General features: G+C 50.8%; 1 protein-coding gene across 2 annotated transcripts in view; it reads right to left on the minus strand.

Moving 5' to 3' along the window:
* The window catches only part of itprid2 (ITPR interacting domain containing 2), a 45,814-nt gene that overhangs the window by 2,428 nt on the left and 28,590 nt on the right, over positions 1 to 14,796 (minus strand). For both annotated transcript variants that reach the window (XM_021579532.3, XM_021579533.3), the window contains exons 9-16: positions 12,357 to 13,018; positions 7,244 to 7,304; positions 2,116 to 4,277; positions 1,835 to 1,909; positions 1,537 to 1,664; positions 1,193 to 1,337; positions 836 to 901; positions 114 to 557 (exon numbers count right to left, since the gene is read on the minus strand). In XM_021579532.3, coding sequence (XP_021435207.2) covers positions 114 to 557; positions 836 to 901; positions 1,193 to 1,337; positions 1,537 to 1,664; positions 1,835 to 1,909; positions 2,116 to 4,277; positions 7,244 to 7,304; positions 12,357 to 13,018 — 3,743 coding nt within the window. The remainder of the gene's footprint in view (positions 1 to 113; positions 558 to 835; positions 902 to 1,192; positions 1,338 to 1,536; positions 1,665 to 1,834; positions 1,910 to 2,115; positions 4,278 to 7,243; positions 7,305 to 12,356; positions 13,019 to 14,796) is intronic.

Genomic DNA, 14,796 nt, shown 5'->3' on the forward strand with positions numbered 1-14,796 from the left:
GCATTCCCTATTCAACAAATACTGTAGGGCAAGGCCAATTTAAGAAGTTCAGGTGTTCTTAATGTTCTCTACTATTCAAAACAGAACCTAAGATCGGTTCCAGTCTCACAAACCTCCTTGATGAGCTCCTGTAGATTGGGGTTGTCTGCTCTTCCTTCTCCTAGACCACCTCCTCCTCTCTCTTTGCCCCTCTCCTCCAGTAGGTGAGGGTCTACAGCTGCTATCCCTCCTCCAACCTCCTCCTCCTCTCCAGGACCTTGCACTGGCAGTGCCTGGTCTGAGCACTGGGATACCCATGTGGCAGCACCAGGCCGTGGAGGGGGTGCCGGGGTGAGGGAGACGGAAGCCCGGTACATCCCAGTCTTCTGGGGACCTGGGAGGGACAGCTCCGGGGCGTGGGATGGGCCAGGGTGACGTCCAGAGGACCTCGTTGGACTGGCTGACCTGGAAGAGAGGCCTGAGGTGGGGGTGGGGGCCATGCTAGCTCCACCCTCTGCCCTGCCCTCGTAGCCCAGCTCTGTCTGCAGGTACAGCTGCTCCCTCAGCAGGTCTGACATCTGGAAGGGAGAAACCACACCATACATGTCACACAGTGAGGAAAGAAGTGTGACAACAGTAGAACCATAAAATTAGATTGACTAGTACAGACATTTCTTTTCAAGTCAATGCTCTGATGGGTTGACCGGCAGCCATTGACGGTACAAATACTAGGAAGGAAGTAAAAACATTCATTTTTCATTCTATTTCTATGAATACGGCACACACAATTAACAGGAGGAACAGTCTAGAGGAATGACTTAGAAAATAACAGTCTAGAGTCAATGCAGGTACTCACCGGCTCCATAGCTCTCAGAGCAGAACTGTTAGACAGGCTGTCCATGCTGTGACCTCTCTTCATACCCTACAGGAGAGAAATATCAACAACACTAATGATACAATATAGGAGAGGAGGGGTAGGTGATGATATGATGGGTGGCTAAACAACAAACAAGAGTAGTGACGTACATGTAGCCTGATGTCAAATGAGAAGAACACAGAGGAACCCACAGTACTGGTGCCAAGCGGAAACAGACATGACAAACCATTTATCAAACATGTTTATGAGTTGAGAAAAGAGACGGAGAGAGAGAAAGATGGTATCTGCCTGTGTGTGTGTGTGCCTGTGTTCCAAGATGTAGTTCCAGGTACTGACCATGCTGTGGCGGTAGAGACTGTGCTGGCTGGCAGAGCGGAGCTGCTCGTTCAGGGTCAGCAGCCGATCCTCCAGCTGGAGCTCTAGTTCCTGCAGCTCCTGTCTCACTTCAGACCGTAGACCCTGCAGCTGCTCCGCCTCCTGCCTGGCAACCACAGACAGAGAGACCACTGTTAACACTGTCTGCCTGCCTGGCAACCACAAACAGACAGATAGCACTGTTAACACTGACTGCCTGGCAACCACAAACAGACAGATTGCACTGTTAACACTGTCTGCCTGCCTGGCTATCACAGACTATGCCAACATCCATGTGCTCGCCAGGGTGAGGGCATCTAGCCTACCTCTCGTCGTGACTGAGGTGCTGGTAGACTAACGCCTGTTGTTTCATCAGGGACAGTTCCAGATCCATCATCTGAGTCCGGAACACATTCAGACTCCTTCTCTTAGCCTGCAGCTCCTGGAGAGAAGTCTGAAGGGAGGAGGAGGGGATGTAGAAGAGGAAGAATATGACTGTTGTCAGAGAGGCAGAGATTCTCCTTTATCCTAACCCACATGAGACACCCACATGGAGGTTAGAGGACAGAATTGATAATCATTCATTTAATTTGTTTAAGAGTGGCAGTTCAGCTGAGTGTATACCTCATACAGTGGCTGGGCAGGTCTCTGAGGGTTGAACATGTCGGAGGGAGTGTCTGCTCCGCGTTCTGATGAATTCTTGAGGGCAGAGAAACCATAGATAAAACACTTAGTCACTGAAACTGTGTTGCAAACGTCTGTTTGCATTATGGGTGGGATGGAAAGTGAAACAGCATATGATTAATCATTATAGTGCTCACGTCAGAGACGAGTTGATAAAACTGCAAAGAGCCTTGCAAAAAAGTTGTATAACACCTATGTAGTTTGTGGTTGTTTTGTCTCACCTGAGCCAAGTTCTGCACAGTTCCTCTGATGTCGTGAAGGACCCTTCTCAGTTGCATCTCAGTGGTAGACAGGGCTGGGGGAAGACGGGAGGTTGTAGCCATAGGGTCATGAGGGTAGGGGATCAGAGGGTGGTGGCCCAAGTATGGAGTACTATATGGTCCTCCATAGGGGGCAGTAGAGAGATGAGGCAGGTTGGAAGGTGTGTTTGAAGGGTTAGAGTAAGAGCTATGGGCAGTATAAGGATTGTTGCTGCTTAGCTCGTTGTAGGACCCACTATAGGGGTTACCGCTGTAGTTATGGTAAGTTGAACTGAAGGGGGCACTAAGGGGTGGGGTGTTACAGGAGGAGCTGTACAGGGAACAGGGGAAGTTGTGTGGAAGAAGGTTACCCATGTTAGTGTACAGAGCACTAGAAGGAGGACAGTTAGGGGTCACATGATGGGGTAAGGTGGGAGCTGGGTGCTGGGGAAGGTTAGGTACACTACCATAAGGATGGGTAGGGTGGCTATGGAGGGTGTGGTGGTGGTGGGTGGAGGGCTGATACTGGAACAAGTTGGGGACACTGCCATGGGGTAGGGTGGGACTATTGTGGTGGGACAAGTAGGGATTAGGGTTGCTGTATTGGGCTAGGTTGGGGACACTGCCATGGGGCAGAGTGGGGTTGTACTGGGCTGGGTTAGGGTTGTTGTGCTGAGCAAGGTTGTGTTGAGTAAGGTTAGGTTGATTGTGTTGGACTAGGTAGTGCTGTGTTAGGTTGGAGTTAGGGTTGATGTGCTGGGTGAGGTTAGGGTTATTGAAGTGGGCCAGGTTATGTTGGGTGAGGTTAGGGTTATTGAAGTGGGCCAGGTTATGCTGGGTGAGGTTAGGGTTATTGAAGTGGGCCAGGTTATGCTGGGTGAGGTTAGGGTTATTGAAGTGGGCCAGGTTATGCTGGGTGAGGTTAGGGTTATTGAAGTGGGCCATGTTATGTTGGGTAAGGTTAGGTACGCTACAGGTGCTCCAGGCACGGTGGTGCTCCCCCAAAGGCCTCTCTCCCCACTCGGGAGGGGGGCTGTGGCTGTGCAGTGAGACGGTTGAGCGGGTCAGGTGGCGGGGGATGGCCAGGGGGTAAGGGGGCACCCTGCCCTGAAGGCCTCTCAGTTCACCATCTCTTTGTAGCCCGGGGCCATGCGATATCTCGGTCCCTCTGTTGATAATCAAGGTAGAGAGGCAGCTGTCTCTCCTCTGACACCCATCCTCAACAACCTCCTCCTCCTCCTCCTCCTCTTCCACGATGGACCCCACCTCCTCCTCCTCTTCTGGGGTGTATTGGTAGGAGAAGGCTGGCTGGGTGCAGTGCCTGACTGTACCCTGGCCAAACTGGATCCTGACAGAGGAGACCACACGGGAGGGGATGAGGAGGGAGGTAGGCAGGGATCGGGACCTCGTCAGGGGGGCTCTTCTCCTGAACAGATCCCTGGCTGTCAGCTTCCCTTCCATCCGGTGACCCTGGAGGCCTGAGGACGAGGCCCTCTGCTGGGCCCTGTGAAGGGCCCCTTGGACCCTGGTTGAGGCACCTAGGCTAGGGCAACTGGCGCTAGGGCTGGGGGTTCTGGCTTCCATCTCCACTTTGTCAGGCACACCCTCCCTGGCTGGGGCACCAGAAGAGCTACAGTCTGGGGCCGGGACGGAGCCATGGTCTTCTGTAGAACCAGGATCATCCTCCACGTGAGGCTCAGCAGTACAGTAAGTCTCAGGAGTTAACTGAAAAGTGTCAGAGGCATGAACAGAAGCAGCTTCCTTGTTATGCTTCTGGTCCTGCTCTGAGTCTTGGGCCACCCCTCTGTCTCCTTGTTTAGGTAACTGATGGGTGGTGTACTGTAGCACCTCCTGTTGCTCCTCCTCCCCCCCATTAGGGCTCCGGCTCCTCCTTCCGTCTGCCACAAGGTGTTTCTGTCCCTCCTCCTCCCCCTCCTCCTCCTCCCCCTGCAGCCTCCCAAAGGCAGGGTGTTCCAGCGCTAGAGGAGTGGTCCCCTCCCCAGCGTGAGACGTCACTGTGGTCTCACTGTCACAGCTGTCGGAGCTCTCCTGTACCTTTAGATAGTTAGCTGAGCCGTCAGTAGAAGGGTCCTCTGCAAAGCCACTACTGTCTGACTGCTGGCTGGCTGTTCTTAGTAGTTGCTCTGTAATGGACAGAGGGAGGGAGAGAAAGTGAGAGAGAATTAAAGGAAGATGTCAGAGTGTAAGAAGGACCCTCAATCTGGGTTATAACAAAACAAATAATGTAACAATTCAGTGTAGAGTCAAACATGTGTTCCATCAGTATATTTGCAACACAATGAGATAACACACTTGTAATCCCTCTATAAAAGTTGTATTATACACCAGAGGGTAGACTTGATCAGCTCCAAATCAAATGACATGTCACATGCACCGAATACAACAGGATAGACCTTACAGTGAAATGCTTACTTACAAGCCCTTAACCAACAAATGCAGTGAAGAAAATAGTTAAGAGTAAAAGTAAAAAATTAGCAATAACGAGGCTATATACAGGGGGTACCAAGTCAATGTGTGGCGTTACAGGTTAGCTGAGGTAATATTTACATGTAGGTAGGGGTAAAGTGACTATGCATAGGTAATAAACAGAAAGTAGCAGCAGCGGAAAAAAGGGTTTGGGGGGTGTGTCAAATCAAATCAAAGTTTATTTGTCTCGTGCGCTGAATACAATACAACATTTCACCTTACAGTGAAATGCTTACTTACAGGCTCTAACCAATGGTGCGGGGGAAAGAAGAAAGAAAGAAGGTATGTGTGTGTGTGTAGGTAAGTAAAGAAACGCAAATAGTCCGGGTAACCATTTGGTTACCTGTTTAGGAGTCTTATGGCTTGGGGGTAAAAACTGTTGAGAAGCCTTTTTGTCCTAGACTTGATGCTCCGGTACCACTTGCCGTGTGGTAGCAGAGAGAACAGTCTATAACGAGGGTGGCTGGAATCTTTGGTAATTTTTAGGGCCTTCCTCTGACACCGCCTGGTATAGAGGTCGTGGATGGCAGGAATTTTGGCCCCAGTGATGTACTGTGCAGTACGCACTACCCTCTGTAGCACTTGCAGTCGGAGGCCGAGCAGTTGCCATACCAGGCGGTGATGCAACCAGTCAGGATGCTCTCGATGGTGCAGCTGTAAAAACCTTTGAGAATCTGGGGACCCATGCCTAATCTTTTCAGTCTCCTGAAGGGGTATAGGTGTTGTCCTGCCCTCTTCATGACTGTCATAGTGTGTTTAGACCATGATAGTTTATTGGTGATGTGGACACCAAGGAACTTGAAGCTCTCAACCTGCTCCACTACAGCCCTGTCGATGAGAATTGGGGCGTGCTCAGCCCTCCTTTACCTGTATCCACTATCATCGCCTTTGTCTTGATCACGTTGAGGAAGAGGTTGTTGTCCTGGTAGCACACTGCCAGTTCTCTGATCTCCTCCCTATAGGCTGTCTCCTCGTTGTCGGTGATCAGGCCTACCACCGTTGTGTCGTCTGCAAACTTTAATGATGGTGTTGGAGTCGTGCTTGGCCACGCAGTCATGGGTGAACAGGGAGAATAGGAGGGGACTAGCACGCACCCCTGAGGAGCCCCGTGTTGAGGATCAGAGTGGCAGATTTGTTTCCTACCCTCACCACCTGGGGGCAGCCCATCAGGAAGTCCAGGATCCAGTTGCAGAGGGAGGTATTCAGTCCCAGGGTCCTTAGCTTAGTGATGAGCTTTGAGGGCACTATGGTGTTGAATGCTGAGCTGGAGTCAATGAACAGCATTCTCACGTAGGTGTTCCTTTTGTCCAGGTGGGAAAGGGCAGTGTGGAGTGCAGTCTCCAGGTTAGAGTCCCGCTCCTTGAAAGCGGCAGCTCTACCCTTTAGCTCAGTGCAGATGTTACCTGTAATCCATGGCTTCTGGTTGGGGTATGTACGTGCGGTCACTGTGAGGATGACATTGTCGATGCACTTATTGATGAAGACAATGACTGATGTGGTTTACTCCACAATGCCATCGGATGAATCCCGGAACATTTTCCAGTCAGTGCTAGCAAAACAGTCCTGTAGCTTAGCATCTGCGTCATCTGACCACTTCCAAATTGAGCGAGTTACTGGTAATTCCTGCTTTAGTTTTTGCTTGTAAGCAGGAATCAGGAGAATAGAGTTAAGGTCAGATTTGTGAAATTGAGGACGAGGGAGAACTTTGTACGCGTCTCTGTGTGTGGAGTAAAGGTGGTCTGGTTGCACATGTAAAATGCTGGTAGAAACGGATTTAAGTTTCCCTGAATTAAAGTTCCTGGCCACTAGGAGCCCTGCCTCTGGATGAGCATCTTCACGTTTGCTTATGGCCTTATACAGCTTGTTGAGTGCGGTCTTAGTGCCAGCATCGGATTGTGATGGTAAATAGACAGCTATGAAAAATATAGATGAAAACTATTTGTAAATATTGTGGTCTGGAGTATAGTGATTCCCTAAAGAGCACACCCCTGAGGATCTACGTTGTAATAGATGATCATGGTCAGTCGGAAAAGAAACATGCTTAGTGGTTACACGAGGTTTTTATCTACAAACGGCCCTCTGTTTTACATGGGTCACCCACTTGTAATGGATTGTCATGGGGCCATGTGTTCTAAGTACCAATGTTCTTAGAAATAAAAGCTAAATTAAACTTAATTCAATCAGCATAATGAAGATGCATCCTTAAATATCTACCCCCCTCTTCCCTGACTTCACTAATCTAAAACTTATGCTATAATTCATTATCGGTGAACAAAACTGGACAGGAAAGACCTGTGTCTTTGTATTTTTGTTGTCTAAAAGGCCACTATGGAACATTTCATCAGAGTACACTGAAGCTAGAAAATATTTAATTACCTGCCATAAGACACAAAATGTTATTTAATATTTGAGAGATGGGTGATTATGACCAATTCTACTGATGAAGCAGAGAACATTGTTTTTATGTCATAATGTGATTATTCATATTAGTGGACATCCACTATGGAAAGTTCAGGAACACTTAGCATTCATCTAAAAAGGTATACTGTTTTATGACCTGTTATAGGCATGCATGAGCCTCTATACAGTGTAATAAGGTATATAATATGCAGGCCAGACTCACCACTGCCAGCTCTAGAGGTGCTGTGTGTCCCAGGTAAAGCCTCATCCTCATTACTCTGGACCTGAAAGACAGACACACACAGAGTGAGAGAGACAGACACACAGAGCGAGACAGACACACAGAGAGAGAGCGAGAGAGACAGACACACTGAGCGAGAGAGACAAGACACACACACACAAACACAGAGCGAGAGAGAGACACACACACACAGAGCGAGAGAGACAGACACAGAGCGAGAGAAAGACACACAGACAGACACACACAGAGCGAGAGAGACAGACACACACAGAGCGAGAGAGAGACACACACACAGAGCGAGAGAGAGACACACACACAGAGCGAGAGAGAGACACACACACAGAGCGAGAGAGAGACACACACACAGAGCGAGAGAGAGACACACAAAGAGCGAGAGAGAGACACACACAAAGAGCGAGAGAGAGACACACACAAAGAGCGAGAGAGAGACACACACAAAGAGCGAGAGAGAGACACACACAAAGAGCGAGAGAGAGAGACACACACAAAGAGCGAGAGAGAGAGACACACACAGAGCGAGAGAGAGAGACACACACAGAGTGAGAGAGAGAGAGACACACAAAGAGCGAGAGAGAGAGAGAGACACACACAGAGCGAGAGAGACACACACAGAGCGAGAGAGAGAGAGACACACACACACAGAGTGAGAGAGAGAGAGACACACACAGAGCGAGAGAGAGACACACACAGAGCGAGAGAGACACACACACAGAGCGAGAGAGAGAGAGACACACAGAACGAGAGAGAGAGAGACACACACACAGAGCGAGAGAGAGAGAGACACACACACAGAGCGAGAGAGAGAGAGACACACACAGAGCGAGAGAGAGAGAGAAACACACACAGAGCGAGAGAGAGAGAGACACACAGAGCGAGAGAGAGAGACACACAGAGCGAGAGAGAGAGACACACAGAGCGAGAGAGAGAGACACACAGAGCGAGAGAGAGAGACACACAGAGCGAGAGAGAGAGAGACACACAGAGCGAGAGAGAGAGAGACACACACACACACAGAGCGAGAGAGAGAGAGACACACACACACACAGAGCGAGAGAGAGAGAGACACACACACACACAGAGCGAGAGAGAGAGAGACACACACAGAGCGAGAGAGAGACATACAGAGCGAGAGAGAGAGACAGAGCGAGAGAGAGAGAGACACACACAGAGCGAGAGAGAGACACACACAGAGCGAGAGAGAGAGAGACACACACACACACAGAGCGAGAGAGAGACACACACACACACAGAGCGAGAGAGAGACACACACAGAGCGAGAGAGAGAGACACACACAGAGCGAGAGAGAGAGAGACACACACAGAGCGAGAGAGAGAGAAACACACACAGAGCGAGAGAGAAACACACACAGAGCGAGAGAGAGAGAGACACACAGAGCGAGAGAGAGAGACACACAGAGCGAGAGAGAGAGACACACAGAGCGAGAGAGAGAGAGACACAGAGCGAGAGAGAGAGACACACAGAGCGAGAGAGAGAGACACACACACAGAGCGAGAGAGAGAGACACACACACACACACAGAGCGAGAGAGAGACACACACACAGAGCGAGAGAGAGAGAGACACACACAGAGCGAGAGAGAGAGACACAGAGCGAGAGAGAGAGAGACACACAGAGCGAGAGAGAGAGAGACACACACACACACAGAGCGAGAGAGAGACACACACAGAGCGAGAGAGAGAGACACACACACACAGAGCGAGAGAGAGAGACACACACACACACAGAGCGAGAGAGAGACACACACAGAGCGAGAGAGAGAGAGACACACACACACAGAGCGAGAGAGAGAGACACACACACACACACACAGAGCGAGAGAGAGAGAGACACACAGAGCGAGAGAGAGAGAGACACACACACACAGAGCGAGAGAGAGACACACAGAGCGAGAGAGAGAGACACACACAGAGCGAGAGAGAGACAGACACACACACAGAGCGAGCGAGCCAGCCACACAGGGCGAGCGAGCGAGCCAGACACACAGGGCGAGCGAGCGAGCCAGACACACAGGGCGAGCGAGCAAGCCAGACACACAGGGCGAGCGAGCGAGCGAGCCAGACACACACACAGGGCGAGCGAGCGAGCCAGACACACACACAGGGCGAGCGAGCGAGCCAGACACACACACAGGGCGAGCGAGCGAGCCAGACACACACACAGGGCGAGCGAGCGAGCCAGACACACACACAGGGCGAGCGAGCGAGCCAGACACACACACAGGGCGAGCGAGCGAGCCAGACAGACACACACACACACAGAGCGAGACACACACACAGAGCGAGACACACACACAGAGACCGAGACACACACACACACAGAGACCGAGACACACACAGAGACCGAGACACACACACACACAGAGACCGAGACACACACACACACAGAGACCGAGACACACACACACACAGAGACCGAGACACACACACACACAGAGACCGAGACACACACAGAGACCGAGACACACACACACACAGAGACCGAGACACACACACACACAGAGACCGAGACACACACACACACAGAGACCGAGACACACACACACACAGAGACCGACACAGACACACACAGAGACCGACACAGACACACACAGACCGACACAGACACACACAGAGACCGACACAGACACACACAGAGACCGACACAGACACACACAGAGACCGACACAGACACACACAGAGACCGACACAGACACACACAGAGACCGACACAGACACACACAGAGACCGACACACACACACACAGAGACCGACACACACACACAGAGACCGACACACACACACAGAGACCGACACACACACACAGAGACCGACACACACACACAGAGACCGACACACACACACAGAGACCGACACACACACACAGAGACCGACACACACACACAGAGACCGACACACACACACAGAGACCGACACACACACACAGAGACCGACACACACACACAGAGACCGACACACACACACACACAGAGACCGACACACACACACACACAGAGACCGACACACACACACACACACAGAGACCGACACACACACACACACACAGAGACCGACACACACACACACACAGAGACCGACACACACACACACACACAGAGACCCACACACACACACACAGAGACCGACACACACACACACACACAGAGACCGACACACACACACACACACACAGAGACCGACAGACACACACAGACCGACACACACAGAGACCGACACACAGAGACCGACACACACAGAGCGAGAGAGACCGACACACACACACAGCGAGAGAGACCGACACACACACACACACACACACACACACACACACAGCGAGAGAGACCGACACACAGAGAGCGAGAGAGACCGACACACACACACACACACACACACAGAGCGAGACAGACACACACACACACACAGAGCGAGAAACAGACACACACACACAGAGCGAGAGACAGACACACACACAGAGCGAGAGACACACACACACACAGAGCGAGAGACACACACACACACACAGAGCGAGAGACACACACACACACACAGAGCGAGAGACACACACACACACACAGAGCGAGAGACACACACACACACACAGAGCGAGAGACACACACACACAGAGCGAGAGACACACACACACAGAGCGACAGACACACACACACACACACACACAGAGCGACAGACACACACACACACAGAGCGAGAGACAACACACACACACAGAGCGAGAGACAAGACACACACACAGAGCGAGAGACAGACACACACACACAGAGCGAGAGACAGACACACACACACAGAGCGAGAGACAGACACACACACACAGAGCGAGAGACAGACACACACACACAGAGCGAGAGACAGACACACACACACAGAGCGAGAGACAGACACACACACACAGAGCGAGAGACAGACACACACACACAGAGCGAGAGACAGACACACACACACAGAGCGAGAGACAGACACACACACACAGAGCGAGAGACAGACACACACACACAGAGCGAGAGACAGACACACACACACAGAGCGAGAGACAGACACACACACAGAGCGAGAGACACACACACACACAGAGCGAGAGACAGACACACACAGAGCGAGAGACAGACACACACACAGAGCGAGAGACAGACACACACAGAGCGAGAGACAGACACACACACAGAGCGAGAGACAGACACACACACAGAGCGAGAGACAGACACACACAGAGCGAGAGACAGACACACACACAGAGCGAGAGACAGACACACACAGAGCGAGAGACAGACACACACACAGAGCGAGAGACAGACACACACACAGAGCGAGAGACAGATACATCTATGGTGTGGTAAAACAAAGACCAAAAAATACTACACTATTATTGTTCGGATGAATAACATCAGGTCGCAGTGATATTAACAAAGTCCTATTTTAAACTTAAGAGCTATGCCTTTCTCCCCCCTCAGGACATTTCTACACAGACACACTTCTGATACATACACCCCCTCCAGTTACCGGAACTATAACAACCTTGTTCTGTAAGATCTGGAGAGGAGGGGAAAACTGCAGATCGAGCCACAATAACAACAGCCTCCAGGGTCGTCCATATGCTCTCTCTTACGATTCTAACTTATTTATAAGCTGAAGTTCGTGTCCTTCGCTTTCCTCACAATATCTGCTAGGACAGCTAAAACCAGGATTGTGGGAAACACAATCAAGCGACGAAAGATAAGAAAATACAACTTTGCATTGAACTGAGGGCAGTACTACGATCAAAATTGAACCCCCTGCTCAACCCGTAAGCAACCCCAAACAAAACAAACGTTGCATTGAACTGAGAGGGCAGTATAAAGAAGCACAGCCAAGAATTGAACCCCCTCTCCTCAACTCTGTGCAGACTATTCTACCTCCATCTCAAACTGGGAGGACAGTAATGCCTAGAAAAGTCTAGAATTGAATCCCTCTGCCCAACCTTCTGTGTGCAGTCAAAACTCATACTGAACTGGAAAGTCAGGAGAACAGTACAACTAAGCCAAGAATTGAACCCTGCCTCAAACCTTGTGTGTGAGTATAGCCCTACCTCTTCCATCTCAAAGGAGTCCTTGGTCTGTGTGCGGAGGTGGGCGATGTGAGGGTTGGGCAGCAGGCTGTAGTTAGGTTCTTTGTCTGGGGTTGATGTGATTGTTCGCTGGCCCTTCAGTTGAATGTCTTGGTGCTCTTTCTCCAAGTCAGCCTCGTTGGACAGGCGAAGGTCACCCTCCTTGGTCAATGCCTGGCCATCTCCATTCACTCCAGGGTGGTCTCCATTGACACTTAGGGTGGCCTCAGTGCTGCCTCCAGAGTGGCTCTCCTCAGTCACAGTGGCCAGAGATGGAGAGTCCTTCTTCCTAAATGCCTTCTGCTTGAGCTCACCCTTATGGTCGGAGTCAGTTGTGACGGCGCTGTCCCCTGTACCTGGACTCACATGTTCTGCCAGTTTCTCTGTCGTAGACAGGGCTGTGATGGTAGGAGCACCCCCCTCCCCCAACCCACCCAGCAGGTTGTGTTTAGTGATTGTCTTCTTCAGGATCTTGGCTGCGTTCAGGGCTGAGTTGTTCCTCCTCAGAGGAGAAGGAGGGACGATGGTGAGCGGTTCCCCATCCAGGCTGCAGATCTTCTGGACAGGCTGGCCGGAGACCTGGGAGTAGAGATGGAAGAACTCGTTGGCCACCGTGGTCAGGACCTCGATCTGACGGAAACGACCTTGGGGGGGGAGAGGAAACTAGAATTAAAATACAAACTTTGGGGAAAGAATAAGACTTGATCAACTTGATAAAGAGAGGAAACTAATAGAAACAAGCTAGGTAGTCCCCAGAAGGCCTGGGAATATGTCCCCTCTTACAGTGGCAGATTCAGCCCTCATCATGGGTGTAGTTAGTTTGGAGGATGGAAGACAATGCTGCTGTTAATACCAGCCCCATGGGCACAGATAGGCATAGCCTGTCACAGGGCAACCATAACTCCCTCGATCCATCAAAGCAATGACATCGAAGAGAACAAACCTCGCCACATTTACAGTGTCATAAACGACATGATAACGCAATAGTCCGAGTGACTAAGTACGCAAGTCCCCATAATATCTATCCCCACCACATGCATGTACACGACTAACATACTTCTGCAAGTAAGTAACCAACACTTCCTCTGGCCATTATCTCTCTGAGCGCAGAACACAGTCTCTTCCTGATTCCTGACCACGGCTGACTCCACAGAAGAAAACAGAAGTAGGAAGTGAAATTTCACAAGGCCTTTATATTTATTATGAGAGCACCATCCCTTTTAGCTGCTCACAGCCAGAACCCCAGGGACGTTCTCAGGGAGAGAAAACAGGACTTACATAAGAAAAATCAACATGACATTGAAGAGAAGAGGGCTGTTCCAGGACTTTGAGCTGCTAACTACAGTACACGTTGGAACATCACTGAGACAGACAGCAGCATGAGAATTCTACATTCCAGGGTCTGAACCTTCTGAGGATGCTCACTGATCTATGATCCCTAGAACCCTTAGAAGTTGTGACTTGTAAATCCCTGCAGAGCTGCCTGTGCTCAGTGTGCTGTAAGTCAAGTCAGTCCACTGTTCTGAAACAGAAACAGCAGGGCCTCCAGTTAGTGGGGCTGCTGCAGCGCAACAACAACTCAATAGGTAGACCACAAAAACTCCTCACATTAACTTAACGGAGGGGTGAAACTTCAAAAGGGATTGAAAAGACAGTTACTCATCCCCCCTTTTAAAATGTCATCTACACCAGATGAAGATGAAACTGACTCGAGAGCTACTGCAACAACAGCGCTTACTGGGGCTCGGCCCAGCAGTTTAAAAACAACAAGAGAGTGCTGTTACAAGGCTGAGGCCACTCTCTCTGTCCCATTCCTGTTCCTCTCTTGCTGACCAGCCAGGGTGCAGAGTGGCTACTTTGTCCCCGACTCAGATCTCACACACACACACAGCTCGGGCTCCGACAGCAGGAGTTATGCCAATATGGGTCTATAAAGAGTCAAGCGGACGGTGCATGGTGCTGTGTGCTCTGGCAGAGTGAACAGACCCAGGACCAATGTGTGTGAGGCCCGATGTGAGCAGAGTACAGAGAAGAATCAGGTCCTCCACTCCATCTCTTTTTGGGGGTGTCCTAAATGGCACCCTATATAGTGCACTACTTTTGACCAGGGCCCACAGGGAGGGCTCTGGTCGAAAGTAGCGCACTATATAGGGAATAGGGTGCCATTTGTGAGGTTAGACCCCGTCTCTCTCTCTGCCACTCTGGTCACCACATTGTTTGCCCAATAGAAGACAAAGGCTTCCTTGTGCTGCGGCTCTGTTCACCCAGCTGCACTGGAATGGGCCCTCACTCTCACCATCCCAGCTTCCAGCCCAGGCCCCCAGATCTACATGCTCGTTTGGCAGACAGAAGCTAAATCTGCCAAGAGGAAGAGAAGAACAAGAAACCTACCCACAATGCAATGGCTTGGTGGGAACGGAAC

This window comes from Oncorhynchus mykiss, chromosome 22 (assembly GCF_057628025.1).
Source record: "Oncorhynchus mykiss isolate SJ-2025 chromosome 22, ASM5762802v1, whole genome shotgun sequence".
Taxonomy (NCBI): Eukaryota; Metazoa; Chordata; class Actinopteri; order Salmoniformes; family Salmonidae; genus Oncorhynchus; species Oncorhynchus mykiss.